At 49.7% G+C, this 25266-nt stretch overlaps 1 protein-coding gene across 2 annotated transcripts in view; it reads right to left on the reverse strand.

Moving 5' to 3' along the window:
• The window catches only part of FLI1 (Fli-1 proto-oncogene, ETS transcription factor), a 114893-nt gene that overhangs the window by 38686 nt on the left and 50941 nt on the right, over positions 1-25266 (reverse strand). For both annotated transcript variants that reach the window (XM_021696278.2, XM_021696277.2), the window contains exons 2-4: positions 14180-14391; positions 4924-5078; positions 433-636 (exon numbers count right to left, since the gene is read on the reverse strand). In XM_021696278.2, coding sequence (XP_021551953.1) covers positions 433-636; positions 4924-5078; positions 14180-14391 — 571 coding nt within the window. The remainder of the gene's footprint in view (positions 1-432; positions 637-4923; positions 5079-14179; positions 14392-25266) is intronic.

The following is a 25266-nucleotide window of genomic DNA, read 5'->3' on the forward strand; positions in this document are numbered from 1 at the left end:
CCCAGCCAGGGTATCCATCTATTTATAATTATAGGGCAAGGCAGTTTCTGGAAAGGGATTCTCAGGGAAACAGGATGACTACACTCTGGCAGACCCCACTGGGTCACAGCTCCCTACTTTTTCTCCATTCCTTACTGTGTTTCCCTTGACACTACAGGACTGGGTCAGCCCCCTTGCTGAGTCTGTAGGAGCCAAAGTGACCTTGGCAACCTCACAGGCCCGGAGGTGGGTCTCCTGCAGCACCTGCCCAGCCTAACCTGACTGTGGCGGGTAGGGGGGGAGGAGGAATCCTCTTCCTGGATTGGCTGCATGGGAAATCAGTCTTCATTTGGGGCGGGCCTTGCAGAGTCTTCTCCCAGCCCTGGGGACTTGGGTTCCACGCACGGGCAGCACAGCGGGGCTCCCCGGCCCACACACAGACAGGACACTTACTTTCCCTGAGATAACTGAGATGTGACAGCAGCACTTCGGTGTTGTAGAGGGAGGTGGCTCGGAGGAAGTCCTCCTTGCTCATTTTACACAGTTCCTTGCCATCCATGTTCTGGAAAAAGGACGTGTCGATCTCCATCAAGCCATACTCCTTTATCGCCCACTCCAGCCACTGCCGTACGTGCTCCTGAGTCCACAGCGTGGGGTCTGCAGGGGAGATGACCTGTTAGCAAGGGCTTGGCCGGCCAGGACACCCTCCCCTTCATGAAGCCTGGGTAGACCCTCTCTCTCCCCCTCCCTCCCTCTCTTCCTCCCCCCTGCACCTCTCTGGCTCCCTCTCCCCCTCGGTCCCCCAGTGGGAAAGTGGGTTCCCTCCCAGATGGTTCCCTCCTAGAACTCCCATCTGGCTGCTCCACATCGGCACTGCCTGAACCACTCAGCCCCCTGGGGAGGTTCTTAGATGTCTCCCGAGGCATCCTGACAGAACATTCTCTCTAAAGTTTTTAGGGGGCAATTAAAACCTTTGCCTGAGAAATGGTGGCATCAAAATGAAAGTATACACAGTTGCATGGACCCAGGGACCAAAGTCTCTGGAAAGGGAAACCATCTGTATCTTAAGAACATTAGTGATTTCACGGAAGAACACGGATCTCTCCGATGGCTACAGTAAAGATCACATATGTATACACTTTTACTGCAATTTCATCTGTATAGTTGGAAAACCCAGTGGTGTTAGCATTTAACATAAATCCAACCTGGGTTTTTCTCCTTGTGGAAACAGCTGTGCTGAAATCTCTACCAGATCATCCTCAAAACATTTTTATGATATTGAAGTCCCCAAAGATGAGAAAAAGTACTGGAGAAAGAAAACCTTTCAGGCCTTTAGCCTTTGAGTGAACATAAATAATGTAATGATTGAGGTCATCTCCAGCTAGGACCCTCACAGCTCCTTTTTGGCTAGGTGTGTGTGTCAGAAGGTGTGTATAATACTTTGAGTGCTAGTGATGAGTTCCAGCAAATTCCATAGCAGGTAGAGCACTTGTATCTTATCACTTATCACTTATCACAGGCTGGAAGCCATCTCTTTCCTTGGCAACCAATTGTTAGCAAATCCAATAAACACCTTAGATATGCCCATCATAAAAAAAATACCCATCATACAAGAAAACTACCTGGCTCTTGGTCACATGAAAGATCTGTCCGTATGAAACATTTAGGCGGGAAACCACATACTTAAGCAACAGATTTTGTGGTGGTAGTTAAAGGAATCATGGGTGGAGGGAAATAGTGTGAACTTGGAGAGTCTCGGAAGGCTTCCTGGAGGAGGGGAGGAGACTTGACATTGTAGGTCTGCTGTCAGCTCCCGGCTTCTACTGGGCCTGCTTTATTAGCATGTTTACTTGGTAGGAATATCTATGCTGCTTCTCAACCTCCTCACCCTCCCATTCTAAGAGTCTGTGAATGTTCTTGGCAAAAATGGGGACCAGGTTTGAATGATGAGGAGTGACCATGGGAAAGGAAGCAAGGTTCTGTTGCCTTCCTCACACCAGATGCAAATTCCCCAGCACTTTTACTCAGAGCTTCTGCTGATTGCCCTCGTTTGCCATGGGTTCTCCATTCCTCCTTGGTTTTTATATGTGAGTATGTGGGTGGCAGGGGCTGAGTCCGCTTTGCAAAGCGCCCAGCCTCCGCCCAGGTGGGGGAGGGGGGTTGCCATATTGGTGCTGGAGGTAGAGGAGCTGGCCAGAGAGGAGAGAGTAGAATGTGGAGTTACGGGTCACAGGCTGCTGTGACCCCAGATTTGGGGTGCCTACTGTGTGCAGCTGCCCCACATGTCCCATTTTTCACATATCCAGAAAACCCAGCAAAATGGCTTTTATCTTCACTTTGCGATAGAAAGCGGAGTTTTGAAAGATGCAGTCCCTAGCTCAAACTTAAGTCTTCCTAGGACTTCGCTTAGTGGATGGGGTGGGTCCCCCTGACCCAAAGCCCCTCCTCTTGCCTTTTCATGATCCTGCCTTAACTCATCTGTGAACTGCTCTGCTATTATGCCAAATAACAGAGCTCCTCCTAACGGTTCGTTGTACATTGTACAAGTTCAAGTCCATATGCATCTCTCTCTCTCTCTCACATAAATTTCTTGGTTTGTTTTCCTCTTTTACTCTCCAGAAACAATTAGGCATGGACCACTGGTAAATAGAAATATTTTGTACCATTTCAGAATTCTAAAGAAAAATGGCAAAGGTAGGGCTTGGGTTACACAGCATTTTATTTCATCTGATCTCCTTTGCTTCTCCTAATTCCTCACTTTTAGTATTCGAGGTCTCAAATTCAATTTTACACCATATATTTAATTTATTTTATTATTTCCTCTCTTGCTTTGGGCTCTATCACAATATTATTTCTCTCCCTTTACAGCACAATGAATTATAAATCTTCTACTCTGGATCATGCTAAACTCTTCCAAATGTATTTCCTGGATGATTTAGTCCTAGTTTCTTCCTATCTGAACCTGAAACTGGTGATTAACCAGAGCCCTCATTTATACTTGTCTTAAAAATCCCACCATAAATTCAATCAGTTGTTCCACAAGTGTTTTATTGCCTTGATTTGTGGACTCACCCAAATGAGACTTTTCCTCATGTCCAGGAGGCTGGCCTGGAGGAATCCAAAATGTCTAAGGATAATGTTTAAAGATCTCACCAGAGGTAAAATAATGAAGTAAATCCATAGCTAGTGAATTCATGACAAGAAATGCTTTAAAGACCCTGTGGTATGAATTTACACTATCATCACGATTACTGCTACGGTTACCTTGGTCCACTGAGGACTGACATTTTGATATTTCTTTTGAAAGCATTTTGATACCAGTTCAGAGTTGAAGGGTCAACTGAGCATTGTGGCCATATTTGCCCCCTCTCACCTCCCAAAAGTGACTGCAGAAATGAGATGGTTATCGACGTTTGGTTCAGAGACAATCTCTGATCCCCTAAGTCTTCGGTGCTCAAGACTGCCTTCCCATGCTGGCCACGGTTGGGGCGAAGTAGGGCAGCTTGATGCCAGGTGAGCAAAGGCCTGGTGAGGTTTGGCTCTGCTTAGGGGAGAACAGGGAAGTTCCTACCACATCAGCTCTACTATTATTTCATCGTTTGCTTTTTTGATGAGAAGGGAGAAACATGGTTTTCTTGGACCTTACCAATGCACCTGAGCTAAACTTTCCTGCTGTCCTGAAGGAGGGAGGAGATTAAATGTTAAATGATAGAAGTAATGGAATGTAGAGAAAGCAGTTCACATGGTGCCTGGCACCTGCAAAGTGCTCAGAGAATGGGAGCTATTCTTCCTCTTCCTTTGTGAAGTCACATGTTTGTGGAAGAAGGAAATTCAAACTCCTTTGCGAACAGTTTTCAAGTCCTACGGGGCACTGTAGGAAGAGGCCCCATTAGCCCAGCTTCTCCTGCCTCACTGGCTCTCACACCTCGCACCCCCCGCCCCCACCATCTTGCATTTGGCCCAGAGCACAGGGATGCGGCCGTGGTCCTCAGAGATGGTGAGACACAGCTTGCCGTGGAAAATAAATACAAAAGGGCATCGGGAGGAGAGGCTCATTACAAAACCATGCCTTCCAGACCAACAAGCAAATTCCTTTGCATTACCTCAAAGAGATATCTAATCCTTTGCCCTCAGACACAACTGCATTTACACTTTTCCAAATGGAAGGGGTTTTGCCTTTTTGGTCATGTTATTTTGGTAAGATTAGTTGTAATCCCTGCCCTGTAATTCACTTTGCTTAAGATTTGGACGTTCTTGCTCCTTCCACCTGGCACCAACTCTACATGTTGTAGTTTTCAAACCCCCTTTCTGACCAGGCTGCTGAGCTTGCTGCTCTAGCCGAGGTGGAGTGTCCAGCCAGGGGACTGAAGGCTTGAACAAGGATTTTATTTTCTGTAACCAACAGCACCAATACCTAGGAAAAATAGGCTATTTTTACATAATGACCTAACTTGCTGCACACGTTAAGGCGCTCCATTTGTTAAATATAGTTATTTCTATTTTGAAACTGAAAAAACTGGTTGTAATTTTGGAAAGGTGGGACCCTGCGGATGCCAGGAAGTACATGCCTGATGGACATGACAGACCTCTGGAGCCACCCTTCTCCTTCAAGGCGAGGGCGGGCCCGTCGGGAGTTCCTGGGACTCCTTTGGGATTCAGATGGCCTTGCCTCTGTCCCCTTTTGCAGGCCTCATCCTGGGGGACCAGGCCCCCGGGGGAGAGTCTGTGCTGTGACCTGTTTGAGGGTGCTGGTGACCCGGGGGATGCTATCTTGAAGGACAGTTGGAAGGAAGCGAGAAATGCAGCTTTCCTAAGTAGGCATTTCCATAGGGAAGAGGGTACCAGGTAAAGGTCTAGATGCCCACTGGACAAGCCTGCCCTCCAACTCCTAGCGCAGAAAAGGGAGGACACGGATGCCAGCCGGCAGCCTGGTTCCCAAAGTACCTGCGGGGACGATGACTCTCCTCTCGTTGGTGGTCATGTTCGGAGGAGGGGGGCCGTTCTTCTCGTCCATGTAGCTGTTGTAGTTCATGGCGTTGGGCTCGTTTCCACCAACTAGCTTGCTGCATTTGCTAACACTGCAGTCCACCGGAGACTCCCTGGAGTGAGAGGACACAAAGCCCAGAGGAAGTCATCACTGCAGCTTCCATCAGCCCAGCGTGGGCACACAACCGTGGTGCCGTGTCCCAGCCCCACCTGGTGTAATGCTGTCGCCGCTGCCTTACTTCTCTCCTCCACGCCGCCACCAGAGTCTTCTTCGAATCCCAGCCCAGTCCTATAATTACGGTACTCAAAAGCTTTTGGCAGATCCTCACTGGCCTCGGACTACAGTCTGGACTTCTTAGGACGGTGCTGCAACCCTCCCAATCTGACTGCGGCTGACATTTTTAACCTTGTCGCCAGGCAACCTGCACTCTGGCCGCATGTGCCCCCGCCCGGCCCCCAGGTGGCCCCCAGGTGGCCCCCAGGTAGGCCTCCGCACCCCGCATGGTGCTCTGTTTGCCTTGGTTCTAGCACAGGTCACACCGTGGGATCATTAGCGTGGCGGGAGCTCTTCCCCTGGCTGGATTGGGAATTTCTGAGAGGTTGACATTCCTTTCTCCTTTAAACCTCAGGGTGTTAGGTAGAGCCTTCCAGAGGAGATGAGTGATCGATGTTTTCTGAGTGGACTCTATCTATTGCATGTATATGATTTTAATGCATTTCTCGTACACTGTTCTATCTGAATTTCCCAATACCCCTCCAAGGTAGCCATGGCAAGGGTTCATATCTCCACTTTATGGTTAAGGAAATTGAGAGGTGAGGTGACTGGCCCAGGGTCACAGAGCTAGTAAAAGTGGACACAGAACTCAGGTCTTTGGTGTTAAGCTTTCCTATCAAAACACACATGCAGGCATGCCTGGCTGGCTCAGCTGGTAAAGCATATGACTCTCGATCTTGGGGTCCTGAGTTCGAGCCCCACATTGGGCAGAGAGTTTACTTTAAAACACACACATACACATGCACGCACACCCACAAACGAGCTGGTTGCTGCATGAAGGAACAGAATTCAAGAACTTCAACCTGATAGGTTGTGGCCCTGGTGGCAGGTTGCAGCTCTGGCTACCATGCTCACAGAAGAACCATAAGGAATTGCAGAAGGGAAAAATCATCCAACCCAGCCTTGATGTCCGTAGCCCAGTTGGAGGCTGTTCCCTGGCATCAGCCCAGGGATGATGCCAGGGAACAGATGAAGCTGACACCCCACTTGTGGCCCCCCAGAGCCCCCCAGAGCCCGGGGGTAGGCTGGCAGAATGCTCCACACCGCCCCCCGCCAAGCCCGGTATCATGGTCCCCGCCCCCCTCCAGCGTGCCCAGGGGAAGTGCCATCCCACCTTTCTATTCAGCCACTGCAGCTGGGGACGACTGGAAGGCCCCGGAGAGGCTGCTGCCGTGTCACACAGTGCAGGAAGCATCAGACCTGGGACACAGCCAGTTCTCTCAAGAGCTCCAAACCAGGCCTTTCAGACCAAGGAGTTCAGATAAGGTTCAGATTACAGCGGCCCAACCTTGGGCCGCAGAAAGACTCCAGGCTTTCCAAAGCCCTGGCCGCTGCCCTCCTTACTCTGCCCTGGGCAGGGACCAACCATCCTGAGGACTTAAGGAGCCAGGTTGTGCCAGGAGGGCCTCGCCCATCCCGTGGCTGGTGGCCGCACTCCAGAGGCAAGGGAGGGCAGTCCTGATCGCAGAGGAAAGGGGGAACAGGAGGGGGGGGGGGGGGGGGGCGCTCAGGCAGGGCAGGGGGGCCAGAGCACATTCAATAAAGACAATTAAACGAATTTGTTTCTTAATCTGAAAGGAAAAAAAATATTGAAGATCACTTATCATAGCTGGGAGATAAATGGTCCACTGAGATATTAGAAGTCAGACGGTAATTTTTTCCTGATGTCTTACAGAGGGGAACATGGGCTAAAAATGAAAATAAGATGTATAACTTACACATGTTAGAATTTAAGGTTTTACTATTCGCCTACTGTTTTTCCAGGCAGAGAACCAAGAACCAGCCGTCAGAGCCCCAGATTGTTGAAGGTTTAATGTCCCCATGGCAGTCTGAGGGGAGGCAGTAGCACATCAGGGCTTTTCACCAGTTTGGCCCTCTGGCTTCTGCTGCTGAAGGCCTTGGCCGGCCGTGAAGCGGACCCAGCAAGACCCTGAGGGGGTGTCCGAGCTGAGCCCGCGCCCCCGCGCGCCGCGCTCCGCCCCCCACGCCCTCCTTTTGGCTAACCGCGGGCGCGCGCCTGCGCACACACGCCCACACGCCCACAGCGCGCCCACGCACCCATGCGTGCACGCCCACGCAGACACGGGCACACCCCCGGCATGCGTGTGCACGCCCGCGCGCACACACACACACACATACACCCGAGACGCACACACACACCCGACACACACACACACACACACACACACCACACACACACACACACACACACACACACACACACCCCACCCCCGCCACGGCCTGGCAGCCTTTCCCAACATCCTTGTCCATTGTGAAACAGCCCAAGGGCGGCAGGAGGCTGAGGATTAAGTTGGCCTTCCACCAAGGGAGCAGCGCTTTCATTGGCTGGGAACCCCCGCGGCTGAGGGTGGGGTGGCCGGAGCACACACTTCCTCTGGCGGATGCCGGAGTGCAAGGGCCGTGGGCAGGGGCGAGAAAACTCTCAGAGAGGAGAGCAAGGTCCAACGTGGGGGAGGGATGGCAGGCGTGACGGGAGAGGGGGTGCTGCTCAGCAACCTGCGCTTCCCGTGAGGAACATCAAGCAGTCGAGGTTTGGAAATGATTTCCAGTGTCGGCTGGGCCTCTGGCGGTTGCTAAGCCGAAAACTGACCTCTCGCCGTGCAGAGGTGAAAAGTCAGAGCCTCAGAAATTGCCGAAGTGGGGCGACCCTTTATGCCATAGGCACCTATGGCGGGGCCAGGCCTTGGTGCCAGGAAGAGAGAGAAATAAGTTTGAAAAGAGGAAACATTTGGTAAGAGCCACCTGGTCTGGGATGGGGTAAGAAGAGGAGCCAGGAGCACCAAGGTGGGATGGGCACCTGCCGGGGAGGTGGGCGCCCACGTCACAGGATCGGCGGGCTCCTGGAGGAGGACATCAAAACCACCGTCGGGACCAGGGTTCTTTTGCTGGGGTGACCCCTGGGGGCTGTACGGGAGTGGGAACCTGCTCATTTCCTATCCCACAGAAGTTCTCATCTTTCTGCTTCCTCCTGTCTCCTTCCTCCGGCACCTCTGTAGGCTCCTACTCCCCAGCTGTGCAAGGTGATGCGTCTGGACGCCCACTCTTGGGTGCTCCTCCTCTGGAATAAGGCCCTGTTCTCGCTCCCAGTCCCCGCCGCCAGGGGTGCCCTCAGAGAAGCCTGGCACCACCCTGGACCACCACATTTGCCCAGGCCAGCCCTCCCCTGACTGCGCAGGGAGAAAAGGAAGGAAAGCCGTACCTTTACCGCCGGCCTGCTGCCCTCCCCTCTTGGCAAGCTCTTGGGCGCTGTGCCTCCAGCAGACAGCAAACGCCTCGCGTGCGGCGCTGGGGCTTGACAGCTATGCTAAGGGTGGGCACAGGTGAAGCACAGACTAAAGGCTGCTCTTTAATGAGACAGCTGGCCCTGTGAAGAGGCCCAATGAAAACAAGAGGGGGGGGGCAAGGGGGAGCACGGAGGGGAAGAGGTTCTGCCATTCAGCTTGCCCGCGCTCCTGCTAATTTGTATTGAGACCTGCACTTACAGCTAGCATGAGGTTGGGGCCCACAGGCAGCTGAGAGCCCTGGGACAGGAGACAAGAGGGCCTGGGGCGGCCACAATAGAGCAGGGAGGCCGTGCCCGCTCCAAGTGTGCTCAGAGCATCTCCATAAGCCATGGCAGGAGAGGCCCCAGCAAAGGTGACGTGGACCCTGCAACCATCTCCTTTAGTTTCACCATGGGACAGGAGCTCTTTATTCTTCCCCTTCTATTTTCGTATGTTCAGTGAACGCTGCTTTAAAAATCCTGCCAGTGATTTGCAAGGGTGCCTTGCAATGTGTTAAGCAATTTAAAACAAGGTGAGAATGCTTGGGTATTTCGGTGAGAGAAGATCTCAAAGACTCCTCCCAAAGATGACCCCTTTAGCCTGTAACAGACATCTTCTCTACCTTCCCGCTCAGCCCCGAGCAACTCAGACGGCACCACCCCGAGCCCCAAGTGTGCAGCCCAGGCTTGTGGCCAGTGGATTCTCTGTATTCACATAGCTCATGTGAGGTCCCAGAGGCCACCCAAGCCACACAGTCGCCTTAGGACCTATCATGTGTGTCTTCTATGCAGTGTGCACACTATGCACCATTGTGCGATCCATGTTGTCTTTAGGATTTCTGTAGGAGCCATGCCTAGATGTGTGCCTTGTTGTTTTTAAAAAGGAATACTCAATAAGTGAGAAGCAAATTTCAAGGAAAGGAAAGAAAAGCACCCATAATCTAGCCCTTCGCCCTAACCCCATAGCTGTTTTCACCTCCATACATAGTAGGTGCTCACAGCTTCTCCAGAAGCCTGAGGACAGCTTCCCGCCCAGCTTGTGTGACATGTTCCGCACTGCAAGGTTCAGAACCAAAGGAAGCACCTGAGAAAGCTGCTCAGCAGTCTTAGAGGCAGAAGTTACAGCGTGTGCAAAGGTTGATCTTCCTGTAGATGGAATGTGAAGTCTCCACGTGTGTCCTAAGAGCATCCAGAGCCCACTGGCCAGTGCTAGGGGGTGTCGGGGTAGACTAACGCTGACTCAGGTCCTGCATGCCAGGAACACAAGGCAAGCAGGTCCTTGCATTCCCCTCCCCTCCATAAAATAACACTCTTTCCCTCATGGGATGTTTCTCCCCCGATCCCCGAGGTTGAGGCAGGATGCAGCTGAGAGTTATTTGCAGACCACAGCCCGGGGTCAAGTTGCTGAAGTCTACATACATCACAGAACCTACAGGCCTTGCTGTTCCAAGAACAACTCATCCTAACAGATTCAACCAAGACAGGAAGATACGGAGAAAGAGCAAACCTCCCACAACATGGGCCAGCTAGGCTTTCCCTGAGCTCCCCAGACCTCAGTCTCTCCCCGTGACCCCATGCCCCTGGTCCAAATGACTTAATAGTGGGATAAAAAGCAAGAGGGACATTGTAGCTTTAGGCACAGAGAATACCTCCTCCAGAGACACAATATCTACAGGGTCTCCAGTAAGCATGAAGTAACTCGGAAACCCAAGGGGGATGGTCCAGAGCATTCTGGTCCAGCGCTCTCTGGTGGTACAATGTGAGCCACATATATAATTTTGAACTTCCTAGTAGCCACATTTTTAAAATGAAAAAACCAGGTGAAATGAACTTTAAAATATATTAATATATTAACTCACTACAGCCAAAAGAAAATGATCCAAAAGAAATTATCATTCAGCCGAAAGAAATGATCATTTCAACATAATCAATATAAAAATAATTAATGAGCTATTTTACTTTTCTTCCCCATACTCTTAGAAGTCTGGTGCATATTTTGCATTTCGAGCACATGTTGGTTTTGGATTTCAAGTGCTCAAATGTAATGTGTGTCTGGTGGCTCCTGCATTGGATGCCACAAATCTAGTCCATGAGCCGAAAGACCCCAAATGGGATAGATACGCTGCTTTGGTTTTCTCATCTGAAGTTAGGAATTCTTGGGTATGAAAGGGGTCATTTCAATAATACTCAGGGGGTCAGGGAAACACAGTGTCGATGATGAGAGATTTAAATTGCCTGGCATCTTTTTCATTGTGTCCTTTGTTTTTGTGTGATCAAATAATAGAATCTGACATAGTTCTACCCTCAGCAAAGACATTTTTCTGAAAACCCTTGTTCCCTGCTGCCCACCAGGCCAGATTCCATGTGAGCTCTTGGAGAATATTTATGGGGTGCTGGCAATGGCTCTGAGAGTCCACTGGACCTTTTTTGTTTCCCCGGGGCGGGTGAGACTACATCAGTCCTTCTGCGCCTACTCTGTCACCTGCGGATGGTCTGGGGCAGGACTGGCCAATCAAAAGCAGGGACTGCTCTGTGCCACCAGAACCCCATAAATACCACGTCTGCTCTTTGGGGGTGATCACACAGCTCTCCTCCAGCTGGCCTCTGGTGTGATGGCAGCCAGGGATGGCTGGCCAGTGGGTTCTGAAAATTGACTTCCCTGGGGGACCTTCTTTGGCCAGGATTAGTATGTTGCAGGGAAGACAGCAGTCAGCTCATAAATGCAGCCTCCCCTGAGCACAAACGCAGGCTGCAGCTGAGGCAATGTCCGCAGACCTTAGCTGTCCTGGCTTATACACTGATGACCTATATCGTTTTGAATAAGCAGCTTCACCTTTGAGTCTGCTTAGCCATGCATCCCCTCACTTGTTAATTTCACAACTATCTACTGAGCACCTATCACGCACCAGGCATCGCTCGGTAGACAGAATAAGGCCCTGCCCACATTTTAGTGAAGGCTGTGATAAGAGCCAGGAAGAACTAAGAAGAATCTAAGCAAGGTAAAGAGCGCTGGGTGCTGTTTCAGATCAGGTGGTCAGGGAAGGCCTCTGAGAAGGTGATATTCAGGCAGAGAGCTGAAACAAGTAGGAGAGAGAGTCATATGACTCGATGGAGTAGGAATGTTCCAGAAAGAAGGAACACAGGCCCGAGACTCTGAGGCAGGAGTGTGCTTGGGATCCGGAGTCTTGGGTGGCTGATGCAGAAGGAAAGAGTAAGATAGGAGGGATAAAAAGGGTTTCATATGGATGAGGGGGATGGGGCATGTGGAAGACTGTGGATTTTGTCACAAGAGAGTTAAATATTCTGAAAGGTTGACTCTAGCCACTGTCTGAAGAACGGACTTCAGGAAGGCAAGCAGAAGTGGGGCGAACAGGGTGCTACCGCGGTGGCCTAGCAGGACAGATGCTGCTGGTCTGGGTTAGGGTGAGGTTACAAGAGTGGTTGGGATTCAGGCTATAACAGACCAAAGACGTTCCAAGCATGGAATCTGGATTTTCAATAAGCATCAGGAAGGTCCGTCCAGTGGTTGGGCCAGTTTGGGAGGCACTGCCAGGTTGGGGGTTGTCAGGAACTGGACCATGAACCCCAGAGCACAATGTACAGGCAGAGAGGGAGGGGACAGAAAGGAGGCCCACAGGCCAGGAATCAGAAGGCCTGGCTCTGGTGCCAGTTTTGCCTCCTCTAAATCCTTGGACAAGGCATCAAGCACCCCCCTGCCCGCCCCCCCCAAAGCCCAATCTGCCTTTAAATGTCAAAATGTAATTGCAACATTTATCTCCTAGCCTCATGGTGGGGAGCAAATGATAAGATAATATGGAAAAAGTGTTTAACAAACTATTACCGCCCCCCGCCCCCGACACAGTGAGGAGCTCATTATCCTTATTATCTATGTGGAGAGATGCTCTTGTGAGGGGCTCCTGGTTTAGAACTCTGAGCCTTCCTAAAATGCTAGACTCTGGGACGGGGGTTGGGATCCCAGTGGCTGGTTCTTGTTAGTGGGATTGAAAAGTGTAGGGCTGGGTGTTCCCACAGGCAGGTCTGAGACCGGCGGTTGTCTGGGGGAGGTCTCCTTCCCAGCTGCACGCTCACCCCCTTCTCTCTCCTTCTCTAGCCTTGTTTCCTGAGTGACCTCATCCCCTCTTAGTGACAATTCTTTAGAGATGATGCCCAAACCTGTGTTCCAGCCCCCAAATATTACCTCAGCCTTAGTTTCCAACGCCTAGCAGACATTTTTATCTGGATGTTCTACTGATTGCTCACAGGAATCTCAGAGGGAACATTGACATCTATTCTCAAAGCATTTCCTTTCCTACCTCCCATGCCTAACGGCACTGTCCTTGCTAAAAACAGGGAAACTCCAGCCATTTTTTAATTCTTTCCTCTCATATACCCTCTGTCCCCCCAAATAGGCTTCAGTATGTGTCCACCTCAGCCCCGCTGATTATCCCTTTGATTTGTCCTTCCTGTGGCTATCCCTTTTGATTTCCCTAATCATTACCATCACTCAAATTCAGAACGGGATCATTTCTTACTGGGATATTTCACTAACTTCTTATCTTTCTGACGCTCCCTTCCTTCCCCACCCTCTGTATATGATTGCCAGCTCTGGAAATCAAACTCTGAAGATGTTACATGTCAAGTCTACAAAGTCGGTATCTGCATATGGAATAAATTCTGCATTTTCTTAGTGTGCCATTCAGGGCCCTCTCTTAATTTTCATTTTTTTCTCCTTGTGCTGTAAGGCCCATTGGCTGGCCTGATAGTTCATGAATGAGACTAACATTTTCTCTCTTTTAAACCTTTGCTCAGGATGATTGTTATCACTATCGAGCACCTTCTGAGTCCTAGGCACTGTCCTGGGTCCTTCCTCCACGGCATCACGGTTAACCATCAACACAAGCCTATGAAGAAGCACGTCCTGCCGCCCCGGTTCCGAAAGGAGGAAGCTGGTGCTCAGACAGCTAGATAGCTCATCCAAGGGCAGAGCCGGGAATGAAACCTGGGCTACCCGTCCCCCAGGTGTGCCCTTCCTTGCTCCTGTGAATCTTCTCTCCTTGGGCTCTCGTCCCTGCATTTCCACAAGGAAAGTCTTCCTGCCCTGGGCACCACCAAGTTCTAATACACCTCCCAAGTGTGATGTGTTCTCCCTGGCACAGTGAGCGCCAGATGCACTCACCTTTATCATCACTTCTGGACTTCTACTGCAAGAATGTTTTGGTCATCTCTGACACCCACCCAGAGAGGTCAGATGTCTTCGACAGGACAAAGGATGGTATGTTCTCACTAAGTTATCCCCAAGAGGGACTCTACCTGGGCCTCACACAAAAGAGTGTCTGTATTGGGTCATGAGCCTGACTCTGACCTGGCCTTTGAGGGCTGTACCAAGGCTCAGAGGGTTAGGTGGGCTTCCTGGCCCTGCTCCACCCCCAGCCCTCCGTCGTATCACCCTCTTTTGTCTCAGCTCTCTAGGGACTGACTCAGGCTCCCCGGCCCAGCACCAGAGCCCCACCTGCTGCAGGCACCCTGAGCGCCAGAAGCTGCTTAGGTCAGATCTGCTCAACTCAGACCCCTGGGGAGCGTGCCTCAAGCCTCCACCAGCCCCGCACCTGGCAGCCGCTGTGCCTACCCCTGGAGCAGCGCAGGCCTGGCGGGCTTACCTGGATCCATTCATGTGGTCATACTCCCGCTTGACATTGACCCTCACCGGCTGATTAATCCACTCTTGCTGCGGTGGGAGGGGGTTGATTTTGTGGGGCTGGCCATAGTCCGGGCTCCCTGAGGCGGTCATGTCGGCCTTGGGGAGATGGGCCGCCGCTCCGTAGGCAGAGTCGAAGAGGGACTGGTCGTCGCTCACCACTGACAGAGCCTCCTGGAGGGCAGAGAAGGAGACCGAAAGCCCAGTGTCAGTTCATCCCGTGTCACTCTTCACCTACTCTCCTTCTGAGCTGGCAGGGTGGCCCAGGGCTACCCCAGGGGGCGGTCCAGATTGCTGATCGACTCACACTCTGGGGGGCAAGTTTACCCTTATGCAAACTCAATGGGTTTTTTGCAGGTTACCCTGGGTGAGGAGGGATTTGGGACAGTCAGGTGGGGATGGGGGAGCCGACGGAGCACGTTCCTTGTTGGGTCTGTAGAGAGGAGCATGGGGAACAGGGGAGGCCGTGAGGAGTGGTTACCCAGGGCGCATGTGCAGTGTTCTGATGGAGCTTGAGCGCTGGGCTCTTTGAGGCCTCAGCAGAAATGCCCCTGACTAGCCGTGTGGAGCTGGCAGGCTGGAAGGGGATATGAAAGTGAGCATTTATTTTATAGGTGAGGCCAGTGAGACCCACCCAGAGAGAGGTTAAGCATCCAGCTCAAAGTCACACAAGGGAAGGGTGGGGCCCAGAGCTGTGGTTGCCTCTAATTTCAGTTTCCTTATCTGTAAACAGGTATAAGAATAGCTTTTTCAGAGCTGATAGGTGGACTAAATGAGAAAAATCTTTGTACAGGTGTCTAGCTCGAAGAAATGCCCAGCAGTTTTCATATGGGTTCTCCAGGATGTGCTGGTGCATCTTACACAGCCATGACTCAGTTGGGAGGCTGCCTGCCTTCTGGGGACTGTGCTCTGTCATGCTTTCTTGCCTGACTCCTGAAGATGAGAGCTTCCTGTCTAAATTCTGATGATTCAGCTTGCCTAGGAACAAGGGCAGAATGTCAGCTCTGCGGATGGGGGAGTCCCTATGTAAGACCCTCAGTCTGCCCACTTATACTGTCCCATCCCCTGGTGCAAGTCTGGCTTGTGGAGAGATATGGATGGAAGAAAGGAAGCCTTGCACTTGTCAGAGATCTCCTCCCCGCCAAAGCACCGTAATAAGATGCTCCCGCTATTTCAACCCCCATCAAATCACAGAAGCCCCGGGTCACAGACTGGGGTGTGATGTTCCCTATATCACATAATCACACCAAAGTAAGTTGTCTGCTTTTCAGAAAAGAAGGGAGCACTCTATAACCCAGAATCAATTTATAATCTACATAATCTATAATTATACAATCTATCATTGTGAAGATGAGATGGAATACTATACGAAAAATGATTAGAACAGTCTCTGGCACTTAGTGCCACCTGATAAATGTCAGCTATGATGATTCCTAGTGCTTGAGGACAGGTTTTCTTAGGCTACTTGTTAGGGGCTGAATTGTTCCCTTAAATTCACATGTTAAAGCCCTAATTCCAATTCCTCAGAATCTGATATATTTGGAGAAAGGGCCTCTAAAGAGGTGATTCAGTTGACGTGAGGCTCTTCGGGTGGGCCCTAATCCAATCTGACTGGTGTCCTTATAAGAAGAGGATATCTGGACACATAGAGTCCACCATGTGGAGAGGCGGCAAGCCATCTGCAGCCAAGGAGAAGAGCCCGCCAGCACCCTGACCTTGGACTTCCAGCCTCCAGAACGGTGAGAAAATAAATTTCTGTTGCTTAAGCCACCCAGTCTGTGGTACTTTGTTATGGTGGCCTGAATACACCACCTTTACTTAAGCCCTCCCAATACCTGTAAAATTACAATTTGCTCCACCAGCTAACCATCGCTGTTTCTCCCAGGGCCATTCACAACCCCGGCAGGAGGACAGCCAGATTTCAAAGAAAAAGGCTTTTCTGTGGCTGCTTCTGGCTGAGATCAGGGAAGAATTACTGGAACCTACTCCAGGAAGTCTGCTCCTGCACCAGAAGGCTTTGGATTGTATAGATATGGCCAGAGATGGCAGTTTCCAAGCTGAGCTGCCTGCACAATATTGAAAGGCTCACATGCCCCAACCAAGTGGGTATCCCTTGATCCCGGCCTAAAATATGCTGGGATCCTTCTTCACTTTCCGCCTTCACTTTCAACCATCCTTCCACTTTCCACCTTGTTCATGCTCAGAGGAAAGCTGGGCTTCCTGGAACCACTGTCTTTTGGTTATTAGACCCATTCTCCATGTCAGTTAGGGAGCAGACCTGGCTCCATATCCCAAACCAGTTTTGAGTTGCCATCCAGGCCCTTGGTGTTACAATTCCAAGTTGAAAAATGAGGCATTGTAACCGTCCAGAGAGTTGAGCTTGAGTCCCTGAAATTCTGGGGGTTCTACACTAGGAGCAGAGATGCATTACCCCCTAGGACCTCTAAGTGCGCTTTTGGTGATAAAGGGGAACACTCACCAGTTCGGCTACAAAAAGAGACGATATACATGTAAGGAATCAGGTATCATCTTCTACTATGGAGAGGGGCTTTATGCTTGGTCAATCATTCACCAATCTTGGAGTTTCCAATTAAAGAATTTCCTATCTCCCTTCCTCTAGGTTAGGAGAAAAGACGGTGGAATAATGGAAGGAAAGAGGCAGGACTGGGGATAGTGATGCTCCGGGGAAGCAGGAAAGATCCCTCCCCTCATTATCCCCAAAGAGAGTGGGCCAGGAAACAAGGGAAGGCAGGGTTTCAAGTCCAAGGGGACCAAACAGGTGGCAAAACCAAGGTTTGCAGCAACAGAAAACAGATGAGACAAAGCAGGGGTGCTGGTGGCAGACCATGGAGAGGCTTCTTAGGGAAATGAGAATGAAGAGCTTACAGGACAAAGGGTAGGGGTGGTAGAGGGCACAAAACCTGTTTGAACTCATTTTGGAATGTAGTTCACAATCAAAGGAAACCTCAGCCAAGTGGCAACATCAAGGAGGAGAGATCCCTGATTTCCTCCGGAACGTCGCTGGTTCCTCCTGCCAACTAGTCTTCGTCCTGTGGTCTGGGCACGGATGCTTCCTTGCCTTCTCTGTCAGACTCTTCCCTCTCTGACAACACGCTTGCACACTCTGCCCTCATGCAGCCCACCGTGCACATCCCCTGGTCAGGTGGAGCTCCCTCAAAAGTTGTAAATACATCCTGCCACGACCCCGGCTCAACGGCCTCGAGAGCTCTCTCGATGTTGGCCGCAGCAAATCTACTCTCATCTCCTTGTGTTCCCACAACTCAGTTTTGCCCCAGCAGCCCCGCTTAGGTGTCACGACCCCCCAACTGCCACAATTCCTGCCTAAAGCTAACTGTCCCCACTGTTCCCCTCAGCAGGCCCTGCTCACATACGCTTTGTCAGCCCCTCTGTTGTGGGCACCCTTTCTTTGTCCTTTCCACCTGCACGCACGTCTGATGCTTCCCATTTTCTAAGGTAAATGAGATCTTCGTCACCCCATGAAACCTTCCCTGATAATTCCCTCTGACTCATTTGAGCTTTTAAAAGCCCGGTGAGAAGGGGCGCCTGGGTGGCTCAGTCGGTTAAGCATCTGCCTTTGCTCAGGTCACGATCCTGGGGTCCTGGGATCGAGCCCTGAATTGGGCGCCCTGTTCAGCGGGCAGTCTGCTTCTCCCTCTTCCTCCCTCCCCCTCGCTCATGCTCACTCTCTCTCTCAAATAAATAAATAAAAATCTTAAAAAAAAAAAAAAAGCCCAGTGAGAATACTGCTCAGGTAGGTGTGTGCATGCACACACACACACACACACATACACACACACACTTTCTCTCTTTTCTATTTCCAGTCATGATAGAAAAGGGCTTTATTTTTTTTTTTTCTTATAACAATATGGAGAAAAGAATTTGTAGTTGAGGGAGGCTGGGAAGAGAGAGAAGATGAAGGAGAACGACTCTGTGTCTAGCTTGCTGGACAGAATTAAGAAACCTAATAAGAGCTGGATGCCAGAGATGAGAGCCCCTAGGTGGGAATAATAGATCTGGGCAGCCAAACAAGCTGATTGAAGACCCTGGTGAAAACTTACAGTTGGGGAGGAGAACATTCTCACCGTCTCTGAAAGGAAATAACACCCCTCTTGCCATTCAAGGCTGAGAGCTATAGGAGCATCCCAAGACCCCATCCCTGGCAAGTATGCTTCTGTCTTGAAGATGGGGAGCCTTCTCTAAATAGCTTTGGTGGCAGTGGGCGCAGTGAGGGGGGACAGGCCTAGAGGAAAAGGCAAACAGGGAACACGGCGCTGAGCATCTGTGGCTGACAGACTTGTGTGAGAGCATCATGTTACTGCTGGGGACTCATGGGGGCCACTGGGGGGGGGGGTAACAGATATGGGTGCAGGCACCAAGGTACTGCTTTTATCATGTGAGAAGGTATTGAGCTGGTTGATGTTTCGATCACATACTTATAGCTTTTACACATGTGCAGCTCTTACTATTTTATGTCTTATAAAGTTGTTTGCTTTTACTTAAACTCTTAAAACTTCTAAAAGTTTAAACATGAAACTGACTTGTACTGAAAACTCTTTACAGGAAGGACTTGTTGGTGTTCAAGAACTTTTCGCTGATGGCTTGTTGATAAGAATTTAATTTTGGGATGAGAGACTGAATTTAGAAAGACCTTCAGCATGAAATTCACCAACCATTCTCAGAGTGACTAAGTTCCTTCAGTTTGTAACGACTTCACTTTTTCTATTGACTTTGGACATGACAGAGAAGACAAGTTATTCTTTTGAAGACTGTTAAAATCCAGGTTGCTTTAGAACATGCTACATAAAAATTGACTTCAAAGTGAAAAAGACAGAAGGTATGGTCTCCCTAACCCCATGTGGCCCTCAGTTCTAAGATCAATCCTTTGTCCTCATAGTCCTCACTGAGAAAGCAAGCCCTGGATTGGCTTAGTAATTGGGTTCTAAGAAGCATCTTTCCTTTGCTCTGCTAATTGCTGGGAGGCAAGGCCTATAATTCAGGATGCTCTGGTCCCTCAACCACTGAGTTCCTAGGCCCAGAGGGAGGCCCATGGTCCCTCGATTCCAAGCACATCTGTACCCCACTTGACCCATTTGCCAGAGAGCTCAGGCAAGGTCAGCTACCGGGATTGGCAGCTGGAGTTCTGAGCTAAGTGGTTGGCCCTATTTGCCCATAGAAATGCTGACCAAACTGTGTCAACCTTCCTTCCCATGATCCCCTGCTGGCCAAGGCAGCCAGCAGAGGTATATGGCCAATGGGGCACTTGTCTCGGTATGGGGCACTCCTTACCCAATTTGGGTGAGGTGCTTTTAGCACATCACTTATAATATATCCCATGGTCTCATTATTGAAAAGAGGTCATAGCAGATAATTATCATAGCATTTAGTAAGTGCAAGACACTGTTTATATGAATAATCCAATTTAATCCTTTTAGCAATTCTATGAGGGATGCACGATATATTATTACCTCCATTTTTTTCAGATGGGAAAATGGCTATTCAGGGAAGTGAAAGAACTCGCTCAGGTCACACAGCAAGTGAGTGTGATCTGGGATTCAAATTCAAGTCTGCTGCCTGGTCACCTCCCAGGGAGACTGTGCGCGCTTTGAGGACAACTCTTGAGTTCACTGTAACTTAGAGCCCAACCTTTGGAGTTGGAGAAATACTAATTCCAATCTGAGCTCCATCAATTGCTCATTAGCGCATCACCGATTGCGATTCATGTATACTCTCTGAACTTCCTGTCCTTATCCATAGAACGCGGATAATAACAGTACCTCACCTGGTAGATTTTGAATAAAGGTAAAATGAGATAATATAAGTGAATGTCCCAAATCAAGTGTCTGAAGTTCTTAGAATATAGTAAATACTCAAATATAAAAGCAGCCTCAATGCTGAGAGATGTCATTGGGATTTTGAACAAAGGTAAGATGAGATAATATAAGTGAATGTCCCAAATCAAGTGTCTAAAGTTCTTAGAATATAGTAAATAATCAAATTTAAAAGAAGCTGCAATGCTGAGAGATGGCATTGGGACCTTTGTATTGGAGTTGTGAGATGGAGCTGGGGGGGGTGGGTGGGGCAGGGAGGGGGATGCAGATAAAACCAAAGATATACCTCCTTCTCCCCTGTGTGGGTTACTTCAACAGAAGTTGCTTAAGGTTCAAAATTAGCAAGTTTGGAGATAATAGTTAGATTCTGAAATGCAAATTCCATGGGTTTCTGAGAACAGAGTCTGCTTTGCTAATGTTTCCACTCTTCTTTTTCGAACCATGGATGTTGTTCCATTGCAGCTTGAAACCTCTCTTTCTGGCTTCTGAATTGAGGCTTCTAGATGGCACAGATAGCATTCTGTTAAATAGCCATGCAAGGGAGAGGAAGAGCCATTTATTGCTGAGCTAATCAAAATAGAGGTGGCCAGCATTTACTCATATTGCCATTCATACATCATATGTGCAATAACCATCAGAAAAATGCCATGTGTATGTCTGTGAATTCACTAATAAAAAAAAACTTTCTTCATTTTGGAATGTGTCATATATATATGTATTTCTTTCTTTCTTCTTTTTAAAAAAATACTAGCAGACGTGTCTTCCCAAATTTGTTTTCCTTAGATTAAGGCAAATGTTCTCCGTGTGCACGTCAGTTGAGTGATAGGGGCATGTGGTCAGAGCACTGCCACATGATGGCCTGGCTGATATTAATGATGAGCAAACATTTACATCTCTGAAAAACCTTTGCTGAAACAGAGATGGAAAAGCCGCCAGAGTAGCAAAAAAAAAAAAAAAAATGTTTAAGACGGTGCCTGGACCATCTCCCCCTTCTATCCAGGAACACACGAAAGAAATTTCTGCCATGGTCCTGTCCACAGAAGAATACACATATAATCCACACTTATGAACCAAACAGAGTCAGGGGAGGAAAAGTCCCAGACGCCACCATGGAGGGGAGAACCCTTTTCTTTGCTCATCCTTACAGTTAGGTTGAGTTTTTACGCTCGCATAGGGAATGAACCAAGACATGGGACCCCAAGAAGCACGAATTCTATAGTGTTTCCTCCCCCTTCCTTTTCCTCTCTCCTGCCCTGAACTCTTCAAGGACAGGTCTCTGTGGCCAGTGGGCTTTCTGGAGGTGGGTGAAAGGGCTGTCAAAAGCAACCCCACCAAGTTCCCTGCTGCTTGCTGCCCTGCTCAGCGGGCCGCTTGACTCCCAGACCAGGCCTCTGGAAAGCTCATCTCTGCACGGCAGGGAGCATACCAGCTTTGGCTTTTTATTACATTCTTTGCATAATGACATGAAGTCCCTTTTCTTGCCAGCCAGAGAGCATACAAAATTCAGACAAGATTCTAAGAAGCAAAATGCTTTGTCTTCTCTGCTTTCGGAAATCAGCAAGCTCTGCAGCAGTGGGAGCATCCAGCTCGGGGTGGTGGGGCAGGGGGTCCTCATCATAGTCACATCTAAAGCTATTAGTTAGTTCAAGCATTTTGCTTCTCTCTCTTCTCTAATTGCTGGCCACGTACTCACTTCTTCCCCATTATTTTGGTCCCACAGAGGGCAGGTGGACAAAGAGAAAAGAAGACAAACTATATGACAAGTTGGATAAGGAAGAAGATGGAAAACATCAGTCAGTCACCAAATATTAAGCAGCAGCCCCTCGGCACATGGTAAGTCCCAGAACTGCCTGGACTCATATCTGCCCAGTTGTCTTTTCCCAAAAGGGCCATGATAATATTTCCAATCTTTGCCACTGCCCATCAGCATACAGGCTCTCTTTCCCTTCCTCTTGAACCCAGATGGGACTTTATGACTGTCTCAACAAACGGAAGGTGGCAGAAGTGACCTTGCAGGACTTCCAAGGCGAGGTGATAAAGGGCATTATGACTTCCATCTGCTTCTTGGTCTCTCTTGGGCCTCCAGTCCTTGGAAACCAGCTGCCATGCCACAAGGAAGCCCAAACCGGCCCAAGCAGAGAAACTACGTGCATGGAGAGGCCCACATGGAGAGGGACCGGGGCCACCAACCACCAGCCACCAGCCAGCATAGACCTCCAGACTTGGGGGTGATGAGCCTGCAGATGTAGGTTATGCCCACGAGCATCATAGTTGTTGTATGCCGCAAAGTTTTGGTATAATTTCTTACGTAGCCATAGTAACTGGAACATTTCCTATCACTTTAATCAGCAACAAGAGAACCCAGATTCAGAGGATGCAGAGCATGATCATCTGCATATCCTTTTCACTATGGTTACTGACACTGGCTATAGGAATCAGCGCCAGGACTCACTAGATGGGGAAACTGAGGCACAAAGCACAAGCTCTCTGGGTTCACACAGTGAGGGAGAGTCAGTCTCAGCCTTCAAGCCTAACTCCTCTGATAACCACCTAGTGGAAGTAACCCTACACAACAAGAAAACACAAAGGAGAAGCGAACCAGGGCTACATTTTTTTTTTTTTTTTAATTAGAAAGAATAAATAGAACAAGTACTATCTGATACTCTGAAGCTCACGAGGGACTTTTACAATCGTTACCTCATTTAGCCTTTTAAGAGGTTTGTTAGGATCCTTATATTATTAAAAAGGAAACTGAGGCTTAAAGAGGTTCATATTGCCTTAGGTCCCTCAACTAGCGAATGGCCCAACTAGTAGCCTGTGTGTAAAACGTACACTCTTCCCCCAAACTCCTTCCAGCCCACTGACTATAATCCTAGGTTGGGCCACAGAGCCAAACCTGCCACAGAAACTCAGAGCGCTTCGCTGATTTCTAAGGTATTTTATGGAACTCTGTCCCCTCCCTCCCCCTCTCTCCATCCCCTTCCCCCCAACCCCACTTAAATCTTCACTTACTGGGGAGGGGGCTTCTGCAGCGGGCGACCCAGGGAAAGGCAGCCAGCCAAGTTCCTAGACAATGGAATTAGAATCCTTTGCAGATGAAAGTACTTTATTTAATGGAGTTTAATAAATTAAGGGAATGAGCCTAAATGAGTTCAGAGAAGAGGGTCTCTGTGTTCTATAAAGGCATGCCTTGTAACAGAATCCAGAGCTGTGGCCTGTGTTAATCACGGTCCCCATTAGATACTTCTCCAGCTCTCCCATGGTATCTACCTTTGCCTGTTGACTTTGAGTTTTCACAGTCACTATTTTGACCATAACCACATTTAAAGGGCATCTCTAAACATCAAAGTTAAATTCTCCTCCCACAGAGAATGATTTTACTGCTGAAAAGAAAAAAGTGCTGAATATGGAAACTGACAGGAAGGGGATAGAAGGTTAGTCTGAACCCCAAGACGGGAACATATTATAGTATGCTTTACTTTCTGTTTCTTTACAATGGGTCTGACCGCTCTTCAACCTGCTTTTTCTCAATGACAGTGGGGGTAGCCAAAGGGTCAGCAAAGATCCGTTGTGTAGTGTTTGTTACCTTTGACCATCCAGGGGGTCGAGCTCCTCTCCCATAATAGGGGGTGACCTGGGTCCTGAGGTGGAGCCCACAGTGTTGGAGGGATAGGACCGAATGGGGTTGGGAAGCTGAGGTTCACTAAGGTTAGGAAGCTTGGATGCTCTCCTCCGTGAAATGGAGCCCATGTTCTCCTGCATGTTCAGATGGGCCAAAAGGGGGAAATTAAGCCCTTGCTGGTGCAATAGGGCAATGAACGAATGAGCTGTCAACCAGCAAAGCAGAACCCCAGACGCCATGAGGAAAAGCAGACAGGGAAGACAGAAGTCCTGGAAGGCCATCCAGATATACCAGCGGAAGTCATTCCTTACGTATGTATTTCACTGCTCATCACTTGCATCGGGACTGCATTCTGCCTGCTTTCACAGAGCTGGCTATTCCAGTCATGAAACATACTGGAATACTTCCACACCAGTGACTCCTTTCCCCTCTCTGCCCGGGGACACCTAATGGGTCAATGATTGGCACAGCAGGTCCTCCAGGACCCCGCTCTAAAACAAGGGTTTGGCACCCTGGTACCCACGGCATAGGGATGGTGACATATCTGCATGTTTTCCCGGACCTGGAGGGGGTTTTCTGATGACAGAGGTGGTGGCAAGTGAGGACCAGTGAAGATCCAGCCTGGGTTGGGAGCAGTCTCTCTCCCCCCAAGAGGATCCTTGAGCATGTTTGCCTCAGAAGGGGTCAAAAGGTGAAGGGCAGAAGAAACAAACCACTTCGTCTCTCTCCTCACTCTGTAGGGTGCTGTTTTAAAAATGTGTTCCAATAAAAGACACCGGTTACAGGCTGGGTCAATGCAGAGCTTTACCGGCTGTGTGAATTTGGGCAAACTAGCTACGCTCTTGGTTCCTGGAAAATTTTAACTGTCTTGCACCAAATGTGGAATGCTCTCTGACGATGATGAACGGCCACGCTGCCCCGACCACAGAGAGCTGAAAGCTTGGAAGAAGTGTCCTCCGAGGGGACTGGCTGCAGTGTTTCCCCACAGAGTCTGCATGTCCCCCCACACGGGGCTGATCGAATAGCCTGGGAGCTGGGAAAACGTTCTTGACCGGTCCTGTTGCTTGAGAGTGGGAGCGCTACGAATTGTCCTTTGGAGCCTTGTCTTTATGGGTCTGACTTGGTAGGGGGACCAGGAGGATCTCAATCTGGTCTGTGGTGACGAGAGGGGACTCTGAGTGACAAAGGGAAGGGGGCAGTGAGGCAGTTCAGCTCTGAAAGGATGGGCTCCCCCCGGGGGCAGACAGTTGTCCAGCAGGGGTGAAATGGCACTTTCTGCAAAGTTTGTCAGTGCTGGGGAGAGGAGGAAGTGTTGGTGGCGGTTGCCCTTGGGTGTTTCTTTGACTCCTGGGGTCATGGGAACTTTCCCACCCTTTTTCTCAAAAACCAGTTCGGCTGCTGGCGGCACCCCATCCATCTTATTCTTTCTTTTCACTCCCAGTTGCTTGCTCAGTTTCCAACACCCAGTAGGGGCGCAGTGACCTCTTCTAATGGATCAAAGCCCCAGAGCTGATAAGAAACACGGAGTCCCCCTGCCCCCCACCGGAAACCCCGCAAGCCACCGGGAGTCAACCCCCC

The sequence above is a fragment of the Neomonachus schauinslandi genome, chromosome 11 (assembly GCF_002201575.2).
Source record: "Neomonachus schauinslandi chromosome 11, ASM220157v2, whole genome shotgun sequence".
In the NCBI taxonomy this organism is placed as follows: Eukaryota; Metazoa; Chordata; class Mammalia; order Carnivora; family Phocidae; genus Neomonachus; species Neomonachus schauinslandi.